Source organism: Somniosus microcephalus, chromosome 18, assembly GCF_052327205.1.
Source record: "Somniosus microcephalus isolate GS21.2 chromosome 18, FLI_Smic_1.0, whole genome shotgun sequence".
Classification (NCBI taxonomy): Eukaryota; Metazoa; Chordata; class Chondrichthyes; order Squaliformes; family Somniosidae; genus Somniosus; species Somniosus microcephalus.
Window position 1 is genome coordinate 73474012 of NC_141004.1, and position 25927 is coordinate 73499938.

Genomic DNA, 25927 nt, shown 5'->3' on the forward strand with positions numbered 1-25927 from the left:
TGGCAGAGGTCGTTGTGGAGGGTCTGTAGCCGATCCCCGGTGGCGCTGGCACACATCCCTCGCGAGAGGGCGTCAGGGGATTCGTTAAGGGCCGCTGGCCGGTAAATGATGTCATACTCAAAGGTGGAGAGCTCGATCCGCCACCTAAGAATCTTATCATTTTTGATCTTCCCCCTCTGCTTATTATTGAACATAAACGCTACCGACCGCTGGTCGGTAAGTAGGGTGAAGTGTTTGCCGGCTAGGTAGTGGCGCCAGTGGCGCACTGCCTCCACGATGGCTTGGGCCTCCTTTTCCACGGAGGAGTGTCTGATCTCGGGCCCTTGGAGGGTCCTCAAGAAGAAAGCTACGGGCCGCCCCGCCTGGTTGAGGGTGGCCGCCAAGGCAAAGTCAGACGCATCACTTTCCACTTGAAATGGAATGTTCTCGTCCACTGCCTGTAGCGTGGCCCGCTCAATATCCTGCTTAATGCTTTTGAAGGCAGTGTGGGCCTCAGCAGAGAGCGGAAAAGAGGATGCTTTCAAGAGGGGGCGGGCTTTGTCGGAGTAGTTGGGGACCCATTGGGAATAATAAGAAAATAACCCCAGGCACCTTTTCAGGGCTTTGGGAGTGTTGGGCAGGGGCAGCTCCCGTAGGGGGCGCAATCGGTCGGGGTCTGGTCCAATTTCCCCATTCTCCACCACGCTGCCTAGTATGCAGAGGCGCGTGGTGTTGAAAACGCACTTGTCCTCGTTGTAGGTGAGGTTGAGTTTTTGTGCGGTTTTCAGGAACCTCTCGAGGTTCGAGTCGTGATCCTGCTGGTTGTGACCGCAGATGGTGACGTTGTCGAGGTAGGGGAAGGTTGCCTGCAAGTGGTGGTCATCGACCATGCGGTCCATCTCCCTCTGGAAGACCGAGACCCCATTCGTCACCCCAAAGGGGACTCTGAGGAATTGGTAGAGGTGTCCGTTCGCCTCGAAGGCGGTGTACGGGCGGTCCTCTGGTCTGATAGGGAACTGGTGGTACGCTGACTTGAGGTCAATGGTGGAGAACACCCGGTATTGGGCGATTTGGTTCACCATTTCTGATATGCGGGGTAGCGGGTAGGCGTCTAGTTGGGTGTACCTGTTGATCGTTTGGCTATAGTCGATCACCATCCATTTCTTCTCGCTACCCCTTACCACTACCACTTGGGCGCGCCACGGGCTGTTGCTGCGTTCAATAATGCGCTCTTTCAGGAGCCTGTCTACCTCGGTCGCGATAAACCGCCTGTCCTCCCAGCTGTACCTCCTGCTTTTGGTCGCTATTGGCCGGCAGTTAGGGGTAAGGTTCGCGAATAGCGAAGGCGGCTTTACCTTCAGGTTAGCCAGACCGCACACTGTGAGGGGCGGCTGGGACCCACCGTACTTGAGCGTGATGCTTTGGTGGTTGCACTGGAAATCTAGGCCCAAGATCACGCTCGCACATAGATTCTTCATGATTAATACTTTAAAATTATCGTATACAGTTCCGTTAACGGACAATTGTACCGTGCAGTAACCCATGATGGTCGATGTCTGGGTTTTATCAGCCATAGAGATGGTACCCCGAGTAGGGACCACCTTTAGGGAGAGTTGTTGTGCCAGTTCAGGGTGGATAAAACTCTCCGTGCTTCCACTGTCAATTAAACATTTAACCCCGCACCCGTTTACCTCGATGTCCACCATTGATTTGGATAGCGGGTGCGGCCTGGTCTGGTCCACTGTGACCGATGCCACTGTAGGGCCCTGATCGAGACAAGATGGCGTCCACGCTGTCTGCTCATAAGATGGCGGACCCCACGAGGTCGGGCAAGATGGCGTCCAAGATGGCTGCTCCCACGGCGCACACGCGGCGGTGGCGGGTTTTCCGGCGGGGTTCCCTCTGCACACCTTCCCGAAGTGCCCCTTCTTACTGCACTTAAAGCAGGTGGTGCCTTTCGCCGGGCACAGGTTTCTGGTGTGCTTCGGCTGCCCGCAGAAGTAGCAGTTGGGTCCCCGACGCGTCACGGCTGTCGTAGGGCTTCTGGGGGGAGAGCGGGGCCCCGACGGTGTCGGGCTGCCGGGCAGGGAAGATGCCTTCCAAGATGGCGGCGCCCTTGGTGCGCACGTGGCGGCGTGGACGGCGCGGGCTGAAGAGTAGGCGTCCGAGTTTCTCTGGGCCACATCCAGGGATCGCGCTGTGTCCGCAGCCTGTTTCAGGTCCAATCCCGTTTTTTCCAGCAGTCTCTGCCGGATGTAGGTGGAGCTGAGGCCTGTGATAAAGGCATCGCGAACAAGCTCGTCAGTGTACACTGCGGCTTTTACATCTTGGCACTTGCAGTCTTTGCCAAGCGTTCTCAGGGTGCCTAGGAACTCCTCCACCGATTCCCCAGGTCGCTGTGCGCGAGTAGCGAGCAGATGCCTAGCATACACCTCATTCGTAGGCTGCTGGTAATGCGCCTTTAAGATGTCGCAGGCGGCCGGGTACGTGTCGGCGTCTTGGATGAGGGGGTAAACCCGGTGGCTTACCCAATTCCGCAGAATTCCGAGTTTCATACTCGCAGCGTCCGTAGCGCCTTTGACGGCTGCGGAATTGTCCAGGAAGAATTCCATACACATAAACCAGTGTCCGAAGCGTGCCGATGCGTCCGAAGCATGCTGGTCCAAATCCAAACGTTCGGGTTTCAAGAGTTGATCCATTGTGTTGAAAATTAAGTCAATAAAATTGATGTGCCTCAATAAATCCGAGACTCGATGTTAGTGAAACAAAACAAGGCTTTTATTGACTTAGAAGGTAACACACAGGAGAGAGGTATCTTCCATCCAGAGCTCTGCCGTACTGGATGTGCTGCAGGCTGGGCCAGCTTACATAGGGGCCAGGTATGGGCGGAGCCCTACACATAGTACAATACAATGGGCCAGGTATGGGCGGAGCCCTACACATAGTACAATACAATGGTGAGGAAACGGAACAGAGGTAAGGGAAATGAAACTGAAACCAACCACAGTCACAGGCAGTGATGAATGGAATATTTCATCACAGGGAACATGAGGATATATAGGAGTGAGTGAAGCAGCAGCTTTTACTGTGGGAGAGGAATACTTTTATGTGGTATCATCTTGATTGGAATGTTGTGGTGCCACGCACAAATGATTCCATGACACAAGTTATATTTTGTATCAAGGATAACATTCACTGTACTTATAAATGGCTAGTGTTCTGCCTAACAACTTTGCAGGCATGACATGGGCAGCTGTACCTCCTATCTATACATTTAAAGTAATGTAGCAGCTGTGGGGCCCTGGACCAGCCACACACATAGTGTGGCTACAAGAGCAGGTCAGAGGCTGGGTATTCTGCGGTGAGTGACTCACCTCCTGACTTCCTAAAGCCTTTCCACCATCTACAAGGCACAAGTCAGGAGTGTGATGGAATATTCTCCACTTGCCTGGATGAGTGCAGCTCGTAACAACCAGAGTGCAGCTCGACACCATCCAGGACAAAGCAGCCCGCTTGATTGGCACCCCATCCACCACCTTAAACATTCACTCCCTCCACCACCGGCATACTGTGGCTGCAGTGTGTACCATCTACAAGATGCACTGCAGCAACTCACCAAGGCTTCTTCGGCAGCACCTCCCAAACCACCTAGGACAAGGGCATCAGGCGCATGGGAACAGCATCACCTCCAAGTTCCCCTCTAAGTCACACACCACCCTGACTTGGAAATATATCGCCGTTCCTTCATCGTCGCTGGGTCAAAATCCTGGAACTCCCTCCCTAGCAGCACTGTGGGAATACTTTCACCACATGGACTGCAGCGGTTCAAGAAGGTGGCTCACCACCACCTTCTCAAGGGCGACTAGGGATGGGCAATAAATGCTGGCCTTGGCAGTGAAGCCCACATCCCAGGAATGATTAAAATATAAGATACTGTGGATGCTGGAAACCTGAAATAAAAACAAATTGCTGGAAATACTCAGCAGATCAGGCAGCATCTGTGGAGAGAGAAACAGAGTTAATGTTTCAGGTCGATGACCTTTCGTCAGAAGCCTGCATTATCTGTAGTATGAATAAGAATCCACATGGAGCTGCTCCACCAGTTGGGTTTTCAATCATAATTGCTCAGTGGATAAATTCAGGGTCTTGATTTGATCCCTGGTAGGTGCTGAGTTAGCTGGATGAAGGTACGGCCTTACAACAAACCTAAATTCCAGGACAAGATAAAATCAACCATGGTTCCCATTCCTGATCACTTCTTCGTGACTCCTGCTGGAAAGTGTGGAGTCAGAACATGGTTGGGCTCCACTGTGATGCCCTATATGACTGAATATCCTCCCTGGGCATAGGGGCTGACATTGAGCTGTGTGAAGTTTGTAATGGCTTCATTGAGATAGCAGAAAGACGAATTTCATGTTAACATGTTCATAACTACTGTCACACAGGCTGATTTCAGCCACTGCTGTCTGGGCTCTCCCTTAAATAATAGCAATTTGGAGGAGCCACATGGAACTGTAACCCAGCACCTTTGAGAGGAGGGGAGAAATGTTTTTTAAACCTGAAATATATTTTTTGTCAAGTACAGGGAGACAAGAGCAAAGATATATGAGACTTACTTGAGCATTAACACAATTAGACATCCAATGAACACACTATCTGCTGGAATAGTACTTACACAGCTGTCGGGTCTAAATGTTCATTGCTCCGCACCAGTAGCAACTTCAGCGAGGCAAATGCTGATGATCTGGAACACAAGGGCTGATTGGCAGCACGTCAGATGCGGATTCAGCCGATCCACAATTTCCAGAGATGCTGGCACCAATAGTCTCTCAAAAATACCGAGGGCCTTATGATACAAATGACCCAGCAGTCTGCACAATTAGCAGGGAGTTGGCACAGCACAATGGGCCGAATGAATTCTTCCTGTACTGTAAAACTTCCATTGGTCTATGATTTATTCAGACATCCAGCTGGCACTTTGAGTGTTGCAGCAGCTATTGCATGGACGTTATTGGTACCAGTGATGCCTTTTAAACTGCAGTCTGCATAACTAAAATGGCAAATCCATATTGCCTTCTGTTTTATTTAAAAATCTGTGCTTGATGAGATTCCACTGAGCAGTTGATAAGGAAATAAATATAGTACTACAGCACCTAAGAGTAAAGGCCACACCTTTGTTTGTAATCCGGGCCACTAGAGAAGGTGTGTGTTTTTATATGATAAATATGTACAGCTAAGAAATAAATATGCTAAGGTTTAATATTCAAACTATAGATTTAATCTTTATTTGTTTTGAGTGAAATTTTCAACCTGATATACTAATAAGAAACAAAAGTTTGGCTATTTAAGAATGTGATCTTGCGATTGCATGTAACCAGCTTTAGAGTGAAAAGTTTAGCATCTCTGTGCCAGCTGTCTGTTCACAGGAATATTTATATTTGTAGAGGAGGCCACGACGCAGCTTGGGAGGAAACGGCCAGCATCCAGTGCCGTCACTGATCATGAAGAGGAAATGGATGACATTAATGTTGGGTACGACCATCTGAGCAGTAATGTGTAGAGCACACTAAGCATTCATTTTGTATATGATGCACTATGTAGTGTGTGTTTATAGTGGATATGTTGAACTCAAGAATGGGAAGGGGAAGAAGAAGATATTTAACAGAAATTCTCAAAAGGTGTTCATGCAGCCACGAAGAGAAAATGTATAAGCATTTGGTTTTGCATGTCATTTGAATGGCCTAGTGTAGTCTCTTATCTTTGTTTCTTTGATCCCCATCATCTTGCACAGCTAGTTATTAGGAAATACAATAAGAAGTAATACATGTATAGCGATGGTATCTTGGTAGTAATGCTACTGAGGTAGTTTTTATTTTTAGAAACCTTCCTTTTAAACCTACATAATACCCTGAAAGTGTGCATGCAGGTACATAAAGCCATAGGAAAAACCAACAACAACAATTTAAGTTTTAAAAGCAGAGACATAGGCCCTGATATTTATGGGTAGGCACGGGGTGGGGGGGGGGGAACACTTGTAGCGAATTTAACAGCAGGACCTCATTTGATTTTTTTCCCCTCCGTTTCCTGGCAACCAGCCAGATTGAAGGCTGTTGGGCAGGAAGGCCTGCATTAGGCAGCTGGGGACTGGTGGGGGCGGGGGGGAAGAGATCACCGGGGGGGGGGGGGTGGTTGGCAGATTGCGGGGAGGGAGGCTGATCACAGCAGGTTAGCTTGGGGGCTGGGGAGAAGTATTTCTGCTCCTCCTGGCCCACAAGCTGTTCTCTAAAAAGCACTTAGCTGCTGGATCCAACATTCTCACCTCCCTTCAGCGGCTGGGTTTCCTGAGCCCTGGGAAACCTGGCCCACAGGCGTTCAATTTAAATGGTTTCTAAAATCTGAGGGATGCAGGCTCATTAGCATAATTCAATTCCTGATCTGTCTCTCGGGAGCAGGTTCCTTGCTGCCCATCCCCAGTTAAACTGGAAGTAGGCATGTTCACGGCGGGCTTGGGACGGGTTGAATTTAACCCTCCTGCCCGTTCTGGGGGGTTAAAATTCCCCGCATAGAGAACAGGAGTTGAGAAATAATGATGAATTTATACCAAACATTGGTTAGGCCATCTAGAGTGTTTTGTACAGTTTTGAGCACCCCATTATAAAAAGGACATTAAAGCCATAGAGAGCATTCAGTGTAGATCGACCAGGATGATATGATGATATCAGGAATGGGAAACTATAGTCATGAGGGGAGACTGGGACTATATCCACTTCAGCAGAAAAGGATAAGAGGAGACTGAATAAAGGTTTTTAAAATTAAGAAGGGTTTTGATCAGGTAAGTTGGGAAAGACTATTTCCTCTAATGGGGGGGGCGGTCAGTGATGAGAGAGGCTCATCAATTCACAGTACAGGAAACTCTCGTTTAAACGGCACCTAAATATCTGGAATTCTTTATTAACCGGCAAAATTCATACTCCGAAAACAACACCTCAATAACCGGAAATGTGTCCGAGTCTCCCGTGGTGGCCGAGTTAGTCAGTGGGGGTAGTTCTCCAAACTGCCACTACTCGGCTTCTTGGCGCTGTCGGAAGTCCGAACACCTCAATAACAGGAGTCGGACTCTCCCGCGCTGTCGGAAGTCCGAACACCTCAATAACAGGAGTCGGACTCTCCCGCGCTGTCGGAAGTCCGAACACCTCAATAACAGGAGTCGGACTCTCCCGCGCTGTCGGAAGTCCGAACACCTCAATAACAGGAGTCAGACTCTCCCGCGCTGCCGGTAGTCTCTTCCGATCCGCCATTTTTAATCAGAGCTATGGATTACCCTCAACTGGCAGTACTGTACTTAATCAAGCATCTTCCGCTATCCATTTAACACAACATTCTGTAGGTGAGTACCCAATTATACTGCACATTTCTTGATTTTTTAAATTTTTGTTTGTTAAAAACAGCCTCGGTAGATAAGCCTCTCCGTCATCTGGAATTTTTAATCAACTGGCAACACGCCGGTCCCGATACCAAAGAGTTTCCTGTAATCACCGAGAGAGTAGGAGAGATTTCTTTACTCTGAGGGTTGTTGGAGCATGGAATACTTTGCCACAGGGAGTAGTTGAGGCAGCGATCAATGCAGCTTTTAAAGGAAAATTTGATAAATATTTGATGCTGAGGAAGAGTCGGGACAGCCTGGGGCATTGGGGTAAGGTTTGGATTGTTCTAGCAAAGAGTCGGTACAGACACGATGGGCTGGATTTTGTTCGTGTGGGCGGGCTGGGGCGTGTCAGGTGGAAATCGTGTCAGGACCCCGACTCCTAAGTGATATGTTGAAAAAATGAGATTTTCCCCTAATTGGGCAATTGATTTCCTGCGTGTGGGAACCCCTGGCCCAATGAGTCTTTTCATACAGAAAGTCGCCTCCGATGATGTCATCAATGCTGCTCGATTTAAGACCTGCAAGCAGCCTTGCTTCTTCTGGAGACTGCAAAGGCTCTGCAAATTGTATGAAGGAGGAGTTGAATTGTGGAAAATGTCAACAATCAAGCAAAAGTGCTCCTCGATTTGATGAGCCCTCCCTTCAAGCTCTGGTGCACGGAGCCAGCTGCAATAAGGAGGTGCTGTTCCCTTCCTCAGGGAGAAAAAAGCCACCCCAGCAGACTAAAGCTGTGTGGCTACAAGTGGCCCAGGAGGTCAACTCCATTTCGTTGAGCCGCAGAACCTGGCTGCAATGCAGGAAGAGGTTTCATGACCCTCTCCGCACAGGAAAAGTGAGTATGACTTTCCCATCACCCTCAATCTGAGCCCCATCGCCTCTCCTCACCAGCACTCTGCTTTGCCAACCTCTTCCTCAACATCCCACTTGACACTTACATCCCTGCACCCTTACCCATTCCCTCTCTCTCTAAGGTCACATTCACTTAACTATTCAACCATGCAGCCCTCACACTCCCTATCACTGTGAGGCAACAACAACAACTTACAACACACAGGGAGGGTCCTTTGTATCCTTCTAAGCATCTATGCTATGGATTCTCTACACTCACTCCTTCATTCTCACTCAAACTCCACTTGTGTCCCTCATTGCAGGAAAAGAGAGCCCACAATAAGAGGGAAAGAGCCATGATAGGAGGAGGGCCACCCTCAGTAGCCCAGCTCACCGCCTGGGAGGAGGCAGCCCTAGAAATCGCCGGGATCGAGGAGGATTCCCAAGTGGGGGACGGACAGATGGGTGCATCGCAGCAAGCTGGTGACAGAATAGTTTGGCATCTCTCATTGACATTGCATGAGTCACTGATAATGAAACTGATGCTCTAACAGATTGACTTATGATCATCTGCACTATTCAATGTTCATGTAACCTTGACCTCAAATCTCTAACTCTTTCCTTTACTCTCCCACAGGACCATCGAAAGCTCCCGTTCCCACTGTCCAGGAGGAAGAGCCTGAGCTTCCAGACTCCTCAGAGGAAGCTGCAACCTCTGAGGGCGCAGCATCAGCAGAATTCAGAGCACCCAGCACCAGCTCAGACACTCACACCTCGGTGGGACCTTCGCGAGATAGAGTAGTATTGGCACCTGGTGTATCACAGCTCACAAGTGAGCATCAGCAGATTGTAGAGACAGGGACAGCAGTAGAGAGTCCTCGTCGGAGGGCGCAGGACTCTGCCAGCTTGGCTCAGCTGCATGTCTCCGGGTCCATCCAGAAGGAGAGCGGGGCTGGAACTCCAGGAACAGATGCAGGAGTCTCTGTCAGATTTTGTCTCCAGGGTCGCTGCGAGTGTCGAGCGAATGGAGGAGTCCATCGCGAACATGAGCAGAGCTTTTGTGGAGGCATTTGCGCATGAACGCATCACCACGGAAAGGATGGCAACCTCCGTGGAAAGGATGGCTGCAGTAGAGGAGAGGATGGCTACGGCCATGGAGGAGCTAAGTCGCCAGAGTGTAGAAAACATGGTCATTGTTCAGAATAGACTGACATCTCTTGAGGAGAGATGGTCAGCTATTGAGCATAGAAACTAGACCTTCATGGAAGTCCTCTGGAGTAGGACTTCCAGTGCAGAAACGGGTCCTCATGGCCCCCTTGAAGTGCAGCAAGGTGCTGTCAAGCCACTTACTAGCCCTGAAGTGGGGCTGACCCATGAGAGGGATGTTGGTGGCAGACAACGATGAAGTGGGGGCTCCTCTCCAAGCGCTCACACGACCATGCCACTGCAGAGCCTTCGGTCAGAGTCCTCACCCAACTGAGATGGGCGTCTCATCCCCTGCACAGCCGCAGGAGCAGCAGCCTGTTGCCAAGTCCTCACAGGTCCGCAACCCCAGAGGACGGCCACCAAAGGTGTCGAGACAGGAGCAGCAAGAAAGTGAGCAAGGGGCCTCCACATCTGCTGAAGCCACAGGGGAAGCACCACGTAGGAGCACGCGTAAGAGGAAGATAATGCACAAGTAGTCACAAGCGTAGTCACTTGGGTGTTATGTTGTGTTTATTTTTGAAATGCCACCAGTTGCTTGTTGTGATAAAAAATTCTGATGCTAAACTATTGAAGTTGTGGCCTGTGTCATTTCGCAAATGGGACTTCCACATTGAGGGCTTAGGGCAACTTGCAATTGTCATTGTGGTGGTCAGAGTGATAGGAATCCGCAGGTTCTTGTCCATCGTTGATGCTCTGGTAAGAAGGTGCGAGGCAAAAGTGTTTGATTGTATAGGCTAAGCAAATGTGACCAACATGAGTGCGTCCCTTGCATCCCGGGCAGCAATATGGTCGCGCTCTGGCGCCTTCTGGCCTGTGCAGCTTCAGGTGGGTGAGCAGCAGCTTGGCGCTCCTGTTGATGCTCCTGCTGTTGGTGCTGCTGTTGCTCATGGTTCTGCTGCTGCCGCGACTGGTCTTCATCCGAATCTGATGTCCAGGAGCAAAGGAATTAAATGGCCGCCATGCTTCTGGTACAGGAAACTTTGTGTTATCCGGAGGCTAACTGTCCGGAATGCTCGAGCCACCGGCAAAAATCAGGAGCCGTTTTCGTTAGGTTTTTTTGCTTCTCGTTGCTTTTTTCCTCAACAGTCAAGCTCTGCAAGGTCTGCTGAAGCTGTTGCTAAGCTACAGAGATGCTTGGACTGTTTAGAAGCTGTTGCTAAGTAACAGGGTTTGTTGACAGATACGGAGCTCAAAAGCTTCCATATCTTTCAACATTAGAGCTGGAGTGTGCGGCAGTTTTGAGGGAACGGCAACAGCTCGGTCCCGTCGGTGCCGGATAGCACAAAGTTTCCTGTATATGCCTCAGTTGAGGAAGCGCTTTGTCAAGGTGGGGAGAGGGGTTTCCCAGGAGGTCACACTGGAGATGGGTGTCAGGCTCCAAACTTCCACAACACTGAGTATGCCTGCTAAAAGTTCCCCCAGACCTGAAACAACAAAGATCTGCCACCTGCAAATGATCATTGGTGAAAACTCCTTTGTAATGGTGGAGCTGCAGCTGTTCGTAAGCAATCCACTTGTGAGGCCGCCAGCATTACCTGGCGTATTCCAGAGGAGGCGTGTAGGATGGGGGAAATGTGTTAAAATTGGAAAGGCCTCAAAATGGGATTATAGAGGCAATTAACTGGTTGAATTTCAGATGAATACGTGGCTAGACGAATGGTGCAAGGGGGAGGGTTTCAAATTCCTGGGACATTGGAACGGGTTCTGGGGGAGGTGGGACCAGTACAAACTGGACGGTTACCACCTGGGCAGGAATGGGACCGATGTCCTAAGGGGAGTGTTTGCTAGTGCTGTTGGGGAGGGTTTAAACTAAAATGGCAGGGGGTTGGGAACCTGTGCAGGGAGACAGAGGAAAGGGAAACTAGGATAGAAGCAAAAGACAGGAAGGAGAAAAGCAAAAGTGGCAGTCAGAGAAATCAAGGGTTTAAATCAAACATGGCCACAGTAAATAATAATTCTAAAAGGTCTAAGAGTGTTAAAAAAAAAAAACCTGAAGGCTTTGTGTCTTAATGCGAGGAGCATTCGTAATAAGGTGGATGAATTAGCTGCGCAAATAGATGTAAATGGATATGATATGATTGGGATTACGGAAACATGGCTCCAGGGTGACCAAGGCTGGGAACTCAACATCCAGGGTTATTCAATATTCAGGAAAGACAGGCAAAAAGGAAAAGGAGGTGGGGTAGCATTGTTAAAGAGGAGATTAACACAATAGTAAGGAAGGATATTAGCTCTGATGATGTGGAATCTGTATGGGTAGAGCTGAGAAATACCAAGGGGCAGAAAACGTTAGTGGGAGTTGTATACAGACCCCCAAACAGTAATGCTGAGGTTGGGGATGGCATTAAACGGGAAATTAGAGACGCATGCAATAAGGGCACAGCAGTTATCATGGGTGACTTTAATCTACATATAGATTGGGCTAACCAAATTAGTAACAATACTGTGGAGGAAGAATTCCTGGAGTGTATACGGGATGGTTTCCTGGACCAATATGTCGAGGAACCAACTAGAGATCAGGCCATCTTAGACTGGGTATTATGTAATGAGAAAGGATTAATTAGCAATCTTGTTGTGTTTGACCCTTGGGGCGGAGCGATCATAATATGATAGAATTCTTCATTAAGATGGAGAGTGAAGTATTTGACTCAGAGACTAGGGTCCTGAATTTAAATAAAGGAAACTACGATGGTATGAGGCGCGAGTTGGGTAGGATGGATTGGGGGACGTTACTTAAAGGGTTGACGGTGGATAGGCAATGGCAAACATTTAAAGTTCGCATGGATGAACTACAGAATTTGTTCATCCCTGGCATAAAAATAAAACAAAAAAGGTGACACAACCGTGGCTAACAAGGGAAATTAGGGATTGCATAAGATCCAGGGAGAGGACATATAATTTGGCCAGAAAAAGCAGCAAACCTGAGGATTGGGAGCAGTTTAGGATTTAGCAAAGGAGGACAAAGGGATTAATTAAGAGGGGGGAAATAGAGTATGAGAGTAAGCTTACAGGGAACATAAAAACTGATTGTAAAAGCTTCTATAGATATGTGAAGAGAAAAAGATTGGTGAAGTCAAGCGTAGGTCCCTTGCAGTCAGAATCAGGGGAATTTATAATGGGAAACAAAGAAATGGCAGACCAATTAAATACATACTTTGGTTCTGTCTTCACAAAGGAGGACACAAATAACCTCCCAGAGATGTCGGGGAACATAGGGTCTAATGAGAGGGAGGAACTGAATGAAATCAGTATTTGTAGGGAAATGCTGTTAGGGAAATTGACGGGATTGAAGGCCGATAAATACCCAGGGCCTGATAATCTACATCCTAGGGTACTTAAGGAAGTGGCCCTAGAAATAGTAGATGCATTGCTGGTCATCTTCCAAAATTCTATAGACTCTGGAACAGTTCCCATGGATTGGAGGGTAGCTAATGTTACCCCACTATTCAAAAAAGGTGGTAGAGAGAAAACAGGGAATTTTAAGCCTGACATCGGTAGTGGGGAAAATGCTAGAGGCAATTATAAAAGATGTAATAGCAGAGCACTTGGAAAACAGTGACAGGATCGGACAAAGTCAACATGGATTTACAAAAGGTAAATCGTGCTTGACTAATCTACTGGAATTTTTTGAGGATGTAACTGGTAGAATAGATAAGGGAGAACCAGTCGATGTGGTGTATTTGGACTTTCAGAAGGCTTTCGATATGGTCCCACATAAGAGATTAGCGTGTAAAGTTAAGACACATGGGATTGGGGGTAAGGTACTGACTTGGATAGAGAACTGGTTGGCAGACAAGAAGCAAAGGGTTGGAATAAATGGGTCTTCTTCCGAGTGGCAGGCAGTGACTAGTGGGGTACCGCAGGGATCGGTGCTAGGACCCCAGCTATTCACAATATATATAAATGATCTAGACGAGGGAACTAGATGTAATATCTCCGTTTGCAGACGACACAAAGCTGGGTGGGCATGTGTGCTGTGAGGAGGATGCAGAGAAACTCCAGTATGATTTGGACAGGTTGGGTGATTGGGCAGATGCATAGCAGATGCAGTATAATGTGGATAAATGCGAGGTTATCCACTTTGGTGGCAAAAACAGGAAGACAGATTATTATCTGAACGGCAATAGATTGGGAGAAGGGGAAGTGCAACGAGACCTGGGTGTCCTTGTGCACCAGTCGCTGAAGGTAAGCATGCAGGTGCAGCAGGCTTGGTTAAGAAGGCAAATGGTATGTTGGCCTTCGTAGCGAGAGGATTTGAGTACAGGAACAAGGATGTCTTGCTACAGTTGTACAGGACCTTGGTGAGACCACACCTTGAGTATTGTGTGCAGTTTTGGTCGCCTTATCTGAGGAAGGATGTTTTTGCCATGGAGGGAGTGCAGCGAAGATTCACCAGGCTGATACCTGGGATGGCAGGAATGATGTATGAGGAGAGATTGGGTCGATTGGGCTTGCACTCGCTGGAGTTTAGAAGAATGAGAGGGGATCTCGTTGAAACTTATAAAATCCTAACAGGACTAGACAGACTAGATGCAGGAAGGATGTTCCCGATGGCGGGGGAGTCCAGAACCAGGGGTCACAGTCTAAGGATAAGGGGTAAGCCATTTAGGACAGAGATGAGGAGGAATTTCTTCACCCAGAGAGCGGTGAATATAGTAATCTGGGATGTTATGATTAAGGTTATCCATCAGGTGGTGCTGTAGCCAATGCTGCTGCTAAGGTCAGAGGTTTGCTTCCTGTTAAGGTCAGAGGTTTGCTTCCTGTCAAGGTCAGCAAAGGTGAAATGCCAGGATGCAGGCATGATGTTTGTTACTCTGTTTGTTAATAAAGTACTCGTGCTAATTCTACGATATCGCCTCCTCGAGTCCTTGTCTCACTACATGGATTTATCACATTTGGCGACGAGGTAAAACAGGACCCTGGATAGAAACATAGAAGATAGGAGCAGGAGTAGGCCATTCGGCACTTCGAGCCTACTCCGCCATTCAATGAGACCATGGCTGATCATCCAAATTCAGTACCCTGTCCCTGCCTTCTCCCCATATCCCTTGATCCCTTTAGCCTTAAGAAATATATCTGTAGTGTATGTGCCTTTAAGAGCCCCATGTGTACTGTAATGCCAGTAATGGCCACTCGGGCTATATAAGCCTGTATATTGTGTTGTATCAGTTAGTTCCCCTCCAGACTTTGTTTAGTAAACACCTATGAAACCAACTCCTGTCTTCAGTGTTTCTATCAACACACAGACACAACAGTGGTGACGAATTGGAAATGGACTCACCTGCAATTCGGCAGCACCTCAAGGACATCGATTCCTCTGGCGTCCAAAGTTGAAGAAAAATCAAGAAAAAGAAAAAGCTGTAGTTTCACCAGCTAGCCAAGCTGGTGGCAGGTACTGCAATAATCCTTCCTGGGCGTCGGGCTGGGGCTCCAGCGGCTGACTCTACAGCTGGGCCAAGCAGCGAAAGCGGAGGCAAGCAGTAACAGACGGGGAGGGAGCACTCGGGAGACGGCCGGCGCTGCGAGCAGGTCGGCGTTCAGACCTAGAGAGAGAGTCCGGCGGGAACGAGTTTCCAACTGTAAATAAATAAATAAAAAGAACGGAAACCGCGGGAAACAGCGTTGTCATCGGCAGCAGCGGCGGGGAAGCGCCATATCTTTACTGCAGAAAAGAAAGAAAAGCGCGGGAAGCGCCATTTTTTTTTCTAGGATGCCTAAGTCTGGCAATATTGATGCTTTTGATAACGAGATAGAGGATTGGACCACATATGTGGAAAGAGTGGAGGTATATTGCACCGCAAATGGAATAGAAGATGAAAAAAAAGCTTCAGTACTACTAAATCTAATGGGCGCAAAGACATACGGGCTGTTACGAAATTTAATCACTCCAGCCAAACCAAAGGACAAGAATTTTAAAGAAATTGTTGATACCCTACAGGAGCACTTAAACCCAACACCGCTGCTGATAGCGGAACGATTCAAATTCTTCAAGAGAAATCAACACAAGAATGAAAGTAACGCTGATTACCTCACCGAATTAAGAAAGCTATCAAAACACTGCCAATTCGGGGCAGGACTAGCAGATTCTCTTCGAGACAAATTCGTCTGCGGTCTCTTAAGTGAAGGAACACAGAAAAGGCTGCTTTCTGAAAAAGATTTAACACTGGACAAGGCTTTCAGTATGGCTGTATCATACGAAGCAGCCGCAAGAGGAGCTGCAGAGATACAACAAAAGACACAGGACTTCGGCACCCATGAAATGACACAGGGTTTCGAGAGATGTTATCGCTGCGGCAGATCCACCCATGACCAGAGGGACTGCTGGTTCAAGGACAAAGCATGCAGGCAATGCGGAAAGATTGGACACATTGCATGGGTATGCCGATCTGGACAAAAAAAATCCACAGACAGGAAAAAAAAAATCAATAAAGTACAGAAAGGTACAAATGATGACGGACAGTAGCTCCGAAGACCAGAAGAGCGATAGCGACTCCGAAAACAAGAGACGAAGCTGTCTCAAATTACATAATGTAATTGCCAAAGATGATTACCAGACCATTTGGGTTACCCTCACGATAGCAGGGTCCCCAGTTAAAATGGAGCTAGATACAGGATCAGCTCTGACCGTCATAAATCGACGGGATTACGAGCGGCTATTTCCGCATATACCTTTAAAAGACACATCCATTATCTTGAAAACATATACGGGGCAGAAAGTATACCCCAAAGGAAAAATAAGGGTGCCTGTTGTATACAACGGCAAGGAAATACAAAAGTTGTATTTATACGTTCTACAAGATGGTGGTCCACCGCTGTTGGGACGTGAATGGATCAGGAAAATACGTTTAGACTGGCACTCCATTCAGGCACTGACGGTGACCAGTAAGAAAAAAAACGATGATGACGCCATACCTGAACGATTAAAAGACATCTTGGCCAACGCCAAAGAAGTGATTCAAGAGAAACTAGGAACCTTGAAAGGCATCACCGCCTCAATAAAAGTGGAAGATGCAGCAATTCCCAAGTTTTTTAAGGCAAGACTGGTGCCATAAGCAATTCGTCCAGCAGTCGAGGCAGAGCTGGAGAATTTGGAAAAGGCAGGCGTATTATCCAAAATAGGTTGGAGCGAGTGGGCAACACCCATCGTTCCAGTCATGAAGAAAGCATTGAATAATGATCAATCTGAAGAACAGAGAAAAATTCGCATCTGTGGAGACTTCAAGGCGACTGTAAACCCGGTCCTTCACACGGTACAGTATCCTCTTCCGAGGATAGAAGATATTTTCGCCTCACTATCCGGAGGGAAACGTTTCACCAAAATTGACTTGGCACAGGCATATCTACAGATGGAGGATGAAGAGGCCTCTAAAAAATATCTCACGATAAATACACACAAAGGTCTGTACCAGTACAATCGACTGGTTTTCGGAGTAGCATCCGCTCCAGCTATCTGGCAAAGAGCTATGGAGCAAGTCCTCCAAGGGATTCCGGGGACTCAATGCTACCTAGACGACATTCTTGTAACAGGAGAAAACGACAACGAGCACCGTGCCAATTTGGAGCAGGTGCTCACTAGGCTGAGAGAACGGGGCCTATGAGCAAATCGCCCCAGTGCGAATTTTTCCAAAATCAAATATCATATTGTGGCCACATAATTAATAAGGAAGGGTTGCATAAGTCACCTGAAAAGATTGAAGCGGTCATAAAAGCCCCAGCACCTGAAAATGTTTCACAATTAATAAATTACTATCATAAATTTTTACCGAACTTATCAACTCTTCAACACCCTCTTAATGAACTGCTACAAACAGGAGTAATTTGGAAATGGAGCGAAGACTGTAAACGTGCCTTCCATAAATGCAAAGAGTTAATCACATCCAAAGAAGTTTTGGCTCATTACAACACATCACTGCCAATCAGACTGGCGTGCGATGCATCCCCTTACGGCGTAGGAGCAGTATTATCGCATAAATTCTCTGCTGGCTCGGAACGGCCGATGGCTTTTGCGTCACGCTCATTGAACTCAGCTGAGCGTAACTATGCCCAGATCGACAGGGAAGCACTCAGCCTGGTATGGGGAGTGAAGAAATTCAACCATTACCTACACAGACAAAAATTTACCTTGTTGACTGACCATCAACCCCTCATCTCCATATTCAACCCTAAAAAGGGTGTTCCCATTATGACAGCGCAAAGGCTACAGAGGTGGTCCCTTTTTCTAGGGGCACACCAATACAACATAGAATACAAAGGATCAAAACAGCATGGGAATGCTGATGGGTTATCGAGCCTACCATTGCCAATGGTAGAAGAAGCACCTACCGTAGACCCAGTGGAGATTTTCCACTCTGCCATAGTCGAATGTCTACCAGTAACAAATTCTGCCATTGAAAGGGAAACTAGAAATGACCCGACTCTCTCACGAGCCTACGATTTAACAGTGAAGGGATGGCCAGCACATGGCGAACCACTGTTGCCAGCATTCTCGCAAAGAAGAGAACAGCTGTCAGTGTGCCGAGGAACCTTGATGTGTGGATCCAGAGTGGTGATTCCACCCAAACTCCAGGATAAAGTTCTAAAGGAGCTTCACGAGGGGCATCTGGGTGGAGTGAAAATGAAGAACCTAGCCAGGGCGTTTGTATGGTGGCCAGGTATCGATGGAGACATCGAAGAAATGACCAAGAGCTGCCTAGGATGCCAGAAGGTCCAAAACGCTCCACCCCAAGCCCCTCTACATCCATGGGAGTGGCCCTCATCTCCCTGGCAAAGGGTACACATCGACTTTGCTGGTCCATTTATGGACTCAGTGTTCTTAATCGTGGTTGATGCACACTCCAAGTGGCTGGAGGTAATAAAGATGTCCTCCACCACCACGGAAAAAACCATCACAGTATTAAGGACCATATTTGCCAGGAATGGGCTGCCGGAACAGATCTGTTCTGATAATGGACCGCAATTTGTGTCCGAAGAATTCAGGAAGTTCTTAAAAAACAATGGGGTTAAGCACTACACGTCCGCCCCATACCATCCCGCCACCAATGGATTGGCTGAAAGGTTTGTCCTGACCTTCAAGAAGGCCATAAAGGCCATGGGTAATGAAGACATAAAACTTCAGCACAAGGTGGATAACTTCTTGTTCGCATACAGGAATGCAACACATATGGTTACAAACCAAACTCCCGCCATGATGTTCTTCAATAGAAGCCTAAGATGTCGGCTGGATTTGATCAAGCCCAACATCAGAAGGGATGTGGAGAACCGGCAATTTCAAGGCATGAATGAAAGGCCAACTAGAACCTTCCAGATAGGTCAACAGGTTTTGGCCCGGGACTACCGTACCGAGAAATGGCAGCCTGGAACTATCTGCACACGACTAGGACCGCTGATGTATACCGTGGACATCGGAGAAAGCATAATAAGGCGCCATGCTGACCAAATCATAGAGTCATCCGAAAAGGGACAACCTACACCACAACTCTATACGCCTAACGATGAAGTAGAGATACCCATATCTACCTCCGATCCGGTGATACTGGAACCCGATGAACCCGACACTGGCATTCAAGCCGAATCAGCCTTGCCAAAAGAACCTACTACACCACCAGAAACTACTACACCACCGAGGCGTTATCCGGACCGAGTCAGGAAGCCTCCAGAGAGACTGACTTATAATTAATTAACTGCAGCAATGTGTAGATTATTTTTCTTGTAACATGTAATTAATAATTACTTAAAATATTATGTACTGGTTGGCTAAAAGGGGAGCAATTGTAGTGTATGTGCCTTTAAGAGCCCCATGTGTACTGGTGACTCAACCGTGGATAACGAGGGAAATTAGGGACAGCATAAAATCAAAAAAAAGGGCATATCAACTGGCAAAAAAAAGCACCAGACCGGAAGATTGGGGGCAGTACAGGATACAGCAAAAGAGGACAAAGGGATTAATCAGGAAGGGGAAAATAGAATACGAAAGTAAACTTGCAGCAAACATAAAGACAGACTGCAAAAGCTTTTATCGGTATATCAGGAGGAAAAGACTGGTAAAATCCCAAGTCGGTCCCTTGCAGTCCGATTCGGGAGAATATATAATGGGGAATAAGGAAATGGCAGACCAATTAAACTCATACTTTGGTTCTGTATTCACAAAGGAGGACACAAATAACCTCCCAGGAATATCGGCAAACATAGGGACTAATGAGAGGGAGGAGCTGACAGAAATTAGTATCTCTAGGGATATGGTGTTGGGTAAGTTGAGGGGACTGAAGGCCGACAAATCCCCGGGGCCTGATAAACTACATCCTAGGGTACTTAAGGAGGTGGCCCTGGAGATAGCAGATGCTCTAAGGATCATCTTCCGGAACTCCATTGACTCGGGAACAGTACCCGTGGATTGGAGGGTAGCTAATGTTACCCCAATATTTAAAAAGGGGGGTAGAGAGAAAGCAGGGAATTATAGACCAGTAAGCCTTACATCGGTTGTGGGCAAAATGCTAGAGTCCATTATTAAGGATAAAATAGCGGAGCACTTGACAAATGGGGAAAGGATCGGACAGAGTCAACATGGATTTACAAAGGGTAAATCGTGTTTGACTAATCTGCTGGAATTTTTTGAGGAAGTAACTGGTAAAATAGATGGGGGAGAGCCAGTGGATGTGGTGTACCTTGACTTCCAGAAAGCCTTCGATAAGGTTCCACACAAAAGATTATCATGCAAAATTAAGGCTCATGGAATTGGGGGCAAAGTATTAACGTGGATAGAGAACTGGCTGGCGGATAGAAAACAGAGAGTTGGAATAAACGGCTCGTTTTCGGAGTGGCAGGCAGTGACCAGCGGGGTGCCGCAAGGATCTGTCCTGGGACCCCAGCTGTTCACAATATATATAAATGATTTGGATCAGGGAATTGGATGCAATATTTCCAAATTCGCTGACGACACTAAACTAGGAGGAGGGGTGGGCTCTGATGAGGATGTCAGGAGGCTACAGTGCGATTTGGACAGGTTGTGGGAATGGGCGGATACGTGGCAGATGCACTATAATGTGGATAAATGCGAGGTTATCCACTTTGGGGGTAAAAACAGGAGGGTGGATTATTATCTAAATGGCAATAGATTGGGAGATGGGGAAGTGCAGAGGGACCTGGGTGTTCTTGTGCACCAGTCACTGAAGGAGAGCATGCAGGTGCAACAGGCGATTAAGAAGGCAAATGGTATGTTGGCCTTCATATCAAGGGGGTTCGAGTATAGGAATAGGGATACCTTACTACAGCTGTACAAGGTGCTGGTGAGACCGCATCTGGAGTATTGTGTACAGTTTTGGTCGCCCCATCTGCGGAAGGATGTTCTTGCCATGGAAAGAGTGCAACGGCGATTCACCAGGCTGATACCTGGAATGGCGGGAATGACCTACGAAGAGAGATTAAATAGTTTGGGCTTGTACTCACTGGAGTTTAGAAGATTGAGAGGGGATCTCATCGAAACATATAAAATTATGGCAGGCCTGGACAGGCTGAATTCAGAGAGAATGTTTCCAATGGCCGGGGAGCACAGAACCAGGGGCCACAGTCTAAAAATAGCGGGCAAATCATTTAAAACAGAGATGAGGAAGAATTTCTTCACTCAAAGAGTGGTGAGCCTGTGGAATTCCCTGCCACAGAGGGCTGTGAAGGCTAATTCAATAAATATTTTCAAGAGAGAATTGGATATATTTCTGAAGGCTAAGGGGATTAAGGGTTACGGAGAAAAGGCGGGGACGGGGTACTGAACTGGTAAGATCAGCCATGATCTCATTGAATGGCGGAGCAGGCTCGAAGGGCCGAGTGGCCTACTCCTGTTCCTATCTCTATGTATCTATGTATCTATGTAATGCCGGTAATGGCCACTCGGGCTATATAAGCCTGTATATTGTGTTGCATCAGTTAGTTCCCCTCCAGACTTTGTTTAGTAAACACCTATGAAACCAACTCCTGTCTTCAGTGTCTCTATCAACACACAGACACAACAATATCCAACTCTTTCTTGAATATATTTAATGAACTGGCCTCCACCGCCCTCTGTGGCGGAGAATTCCACAGGTTCACCACTCTCTGGGTGAAGAAATTCCTCCTCATTTCAGTCCTAAATGGCTTACCCCTTATCCTTAGACTATGACCCCTGGTTCTGGACTCCCCGGCCATCAGAAACATCCTTCCTGCATCTAGTCTGTCCAGGCCTGACAGAATTTTATAGGTTTCGATGAGAGCCCCTCTCAATCTTCTAAACTCCAGTGAGTATAAGCCCAATCGACACAATCTCTCCTCAGACGTCATTCCTGCCATCCCAGGTATCAGCCTGGTGAATCTTCGCTGCACTCCTTGCATGGCAAGAACGTCCTTCCTCAGGTAAGGCGACCAAAACTGCACACAATACTCAAGGTGCGGTCTCACCAAGGCCCTGTACAACTGTAGCAAGACATCCTTGTTCCTGTACTCGAACCCTCTTGCTACGAAGACCAACATACCATTTGCCTTCTTAACCGCCTGCTGCACCTGCATGCTTACCTTCAGCGTCTGGTGCACAAGAACACCCAGGTCTCTTTGCACGTCCCCTTCTCCCAATCTATTGCCATTCAAATAATAATCTGCCTTCCTGTTTTTGCCACAAAAGTGGATAACCTCACATTTATCCACATTATAGTGCATTTGCCATGTTTCTGCCCAATCACCCAACCTGTCCAAATCGTACTGGAGTTTCACGACATCCTCCTCACAGCTTACCCTCCCACCCAGCTTTGTGTTGTCTGCAAATTTGGAGATATTACATCCAATTCCCTCGTCCAGGTCATTAATATATATTGTGAACAGCTGGTGTCCTAGGACCGATCCTTGCGGTACCCCACTAGTCACTGCCTGCCACTTGGATAATGACCCGTTTATTCCAACTCTTTGCTTTCTGTCCACCAACTAATTCTCTATCCAAGTCAATACCTTGCCCCCAATCCCATGTGCCTTAATTTTGCACGATAATCTCTTATGTAGGACCTTATCGAAAGCCTTCTGAAAGTCCAAATACACCACATCCACTGGTTCTCCCTTATCTATTTTACCAGTTACATACAAGAAGAGAAGTCTGCCAGGACGTTTAAACAACAAAATCACAAGCTGCAGTTAGCTACCAGTTGGAAGAGAGCATGGCTGCCACGGTAGGAACGGTTTCCACTTTTGATTGTCAAGCACAAACCTGGGAGGAATACTGTGAAGTGTTGGGTTATTTTTTCGAAGCAAATGAAATAAATGATGCCGGAAAAAGGAAAGCCATTCTGCTTAGTTCAGTGGGAAGCCAAACCTACAGTTTGATGAAGAATCTGCTCAGTCCTGAAAAGCCTGGAGACAAATCATTTGTTGAATTAGTGGCTTTGCTAAAAGAATGTTTCAACCCTAAGCCTAGTGAGATTGTATAGCGGTTCAAGTTTAATTCAAGGAACAGGAAAGAGGAAGAGAGCGTAATGGACTATGTAGCGGTGTTGCGTAAATTAGCACAAGATTGCAATTATGGGAACATCCTGAAGGAAATGCTGTGAGATAGGCTAGTTTGCGGAATTATGGACGACCGAATGCAGCGTAGATTATTATCCGAGACTGGGCTTACTTATGAAAAAGCATTGGAACTTGCTCAAGCCATAGAGACAGCAAACCGAGATGTAAAAGAAATACAGGGTTCAGACAGGGCTAATGCTACGCAAGTTGCAGGTCAGGTTGTTGTGCACAAGTTGAACATGTGTCAGAAACCACAACGTGAGCATGTGAAGGCATGTTATAGATGCAAGGGCGAGTACCTGGAGAGTGAATGCCGGTTTCTGGAGGAAAAGTGCTACAAGTGTGGGAAACAAGGACACATAAAACGAGCTTGCAGGGCGAAATCACCTGTGGAGGAATCCAAACCAAAAGGGGGAGGACAGCAAAACCAAGGGAGAGGAGTGAAAAAACATGGAGCACACCACATCAGCGGGGAAGCTGAGGAAGAAGAGGACATGTTCATAATGTATAGCATGTTAGAGAACATTCCAAAAGTGGCTCCTATCACATTGCAACTGACAGTAAATGACTCTAAGGAGAACTTTGAAGTAGATACAGGGTGCGGTGTGACCATAATGAACAAGGCAGAGTACTCAAAATTGTGGAACCGTGCAAAAGTTCCACAGTTAAAGCCTTGCTCCCTGCATCTTATATACAGGTGAACGAGTAGCAACATTAGGTACAGCTAAGGTAACTGTGCAACACAGGGACACAGTGGAACAGCTACCTGTAGTTATAGTATCGGGTACCGGACCAAACCTGTTAGGTCGGGGCTGGATAAAAGAACTTAAATTAGACTGGGGAGCAGTACATCAAATAGATGCGGGCAACCAGTTGACTTTGCAAGAAGTGTTGAGTGAACATGAGAATGTGTTCAAGGAGGAACTTGGCACATTTAATGGCCCCCCAGCTAAGATTTATGTAGACAAGGAGGCACCACCAAGGTTTTTTAAACAACGACCTGTGCCTTATGCCATGAAGCCAAAGGTAGAGGCTGAGCTTGACCATCTATTGAGAGTGAACATACTGGAGCCAGTGAAATGTTCGGAATGGGCAGCTCCCATAGTACCTGTTTTAAAACCAGACAATTCGGTAAGACTCTGTGGAGACTATAAATTGACAGTCAATCGGGTGTCCAAACTAGAGCAGTATCCGATTCCCAAAACAGAGGATCTCCTTGCAAACCTGGCTGGAGGAAAGAAATTCACAAAGTTGGATATGAGTCATGCCTACTTGCAGATTGCACTGGATGACGAATCAAAGAAGTATGTCACCATAACAAGGGCTTGTTTACATATAACCGCTTACCGTTTGGTGTCTCATCTAGTCCAGCTATCTTCCAGAGGACAATCAAAGGTGTACTGCAAGGGATTCCACATGTTTCCATCTATCTGGATGACATTCTGGTGATGGGAAGAACCGACCAGGAGCATCTGAGCACTCTGAGAGAGGTACTACAGAGATTGGAGAGGGCAGGGTTCCGGCTCAAGAGGAGTAAGTGCACTTTTCTGGGGAATGAGGCAGTGTTCCTGGGACACAGAGTGGACGCCACCGGGCTCCATCCACTCAAGGAGAAGGTACAAGCACTGCAGGACGCCCCTGCTCCTACAAATGTGGCTGAGTTAAAAGCTTACCTGGGACTGCTGAACTATTATAACAGGTTTTTACCAAACTTGTCAACTGTGTTAGCACCTCTTCACAAACTACTGCGCAAGGAGACACAGTGGCAGTGGGGAGAGGAGCAGGGGGTTTCATTTGAACAGTCCAAGAAACTGATGCTGTCGTCGGATGTGCTGGTTCACTACAATGCCGAGAAAGACATCATTCTCTCTTGTGACGCTTCACCTTATGGGGTGGGGGCAGTTCTTTCACAATGCATGGAAGATGGAACTGAAAGACCAATAGGGTTTATGTCCCAAACTCTTAACAACAGCGGAAAAAAACTATTCCCAGTTAGACAAAGAGGGGTTAGCAGTAATGTTTGGGTTACAGAGGTTCCACAAGTACATATATGGCAGGAAGTTCACCATATGCACCGATCATAAACCTCTTCTCTCTCTTTTCAATGAAATGAAAGCAGTTCCACAGATGGTGTCACCCCGGATCCAGAGGTGGGCAGTGACGTTGAGGGCATATGAGTATGTCATCGTCTACAAGGCGGACAAGTACCATGGGAACGCAGATGCCTTGAGCCGTCTTCCACTGCCAGGCACACCTATCCGTGCAGCTCCAGAGGACAGAGTTTTGATGTTGGAGGACACTGACACGGCACTTGTGACTGCAGAGCAAGTAAGAGCATGGACAGGTAAAGATCCAGTACTGTCTAGAGTTCGAGAATATGTGGTGAGGGGATGGCCACAGCATCCGGAAGGGGCTGACTTCACACCCTACAGTGTCAGGAAAACAGAGCTGAGTGTGCAGGATGGTTGCGTGTTGTGGGGAGCATGAATGATTATTCCACAGCCAGCACGACAGTCTATCCTAGAGCAAGTACATCAGTGTCATCCTGGGGTCTTGCGTATGAACGCCTTGGCTAGGAGTTACTTGTGGCCAAAGCTAGATGAGGAGATAGAAAATCTAGTCAAGACATGCAGCACTTGTCAGGAACACCGGAAGGCACCAGCAGCGGCTCCTCTCTACTCCTGGGAGTGGCCGGATAAACCATGGAGAAGATTGCACTTAGATTATGCGGGTCCATTCATGGGGAAGATGTTCCTCATAATCATTGATGCACATTCCAAATGGATGGATGTTTATCCTGTAAATTCTGCTTCTGCCACTACTACTATAGACTGCCTGCGTCGGAGCTTCAGTAATCAAGGGCTACCGGAGATCGTGGTGAGTGACAATGCCACCTGTTTTGTGAGTACAGAGACAAAAGAGTTCTTGAGAAAAAATGGCATAGTGCAGGTGACCTCGGCTCCATATCACCCGTCC

General features: G+C 47.4%; 1 protein-coding gene across 3 annotated transcripts in view; it reads left to right on the forward strand.

The window, feature by feature from the left end:
- The window catches only part of sycp3 (synaptonemal complex protein 3), a 140017-nt gene that overhangs the window by 21342 nt on the left and 92748 nt on the right, over positions 1 to 25927 (forward strand). For all 3 annotated transcript variants that reach the window (XM_086011680.1, XM_086011681.1, XM_086011679.1), the window contains exon 3: positions 5424 to 5511. In XM_086011680.1, the coding sequence (XP_085867806.1) occupies positions 5424 to 5511 (88 nt within the window). The remainder of the gene's footprint in view (positions 1 to 5423; positions 5512 to 25927) is intronic.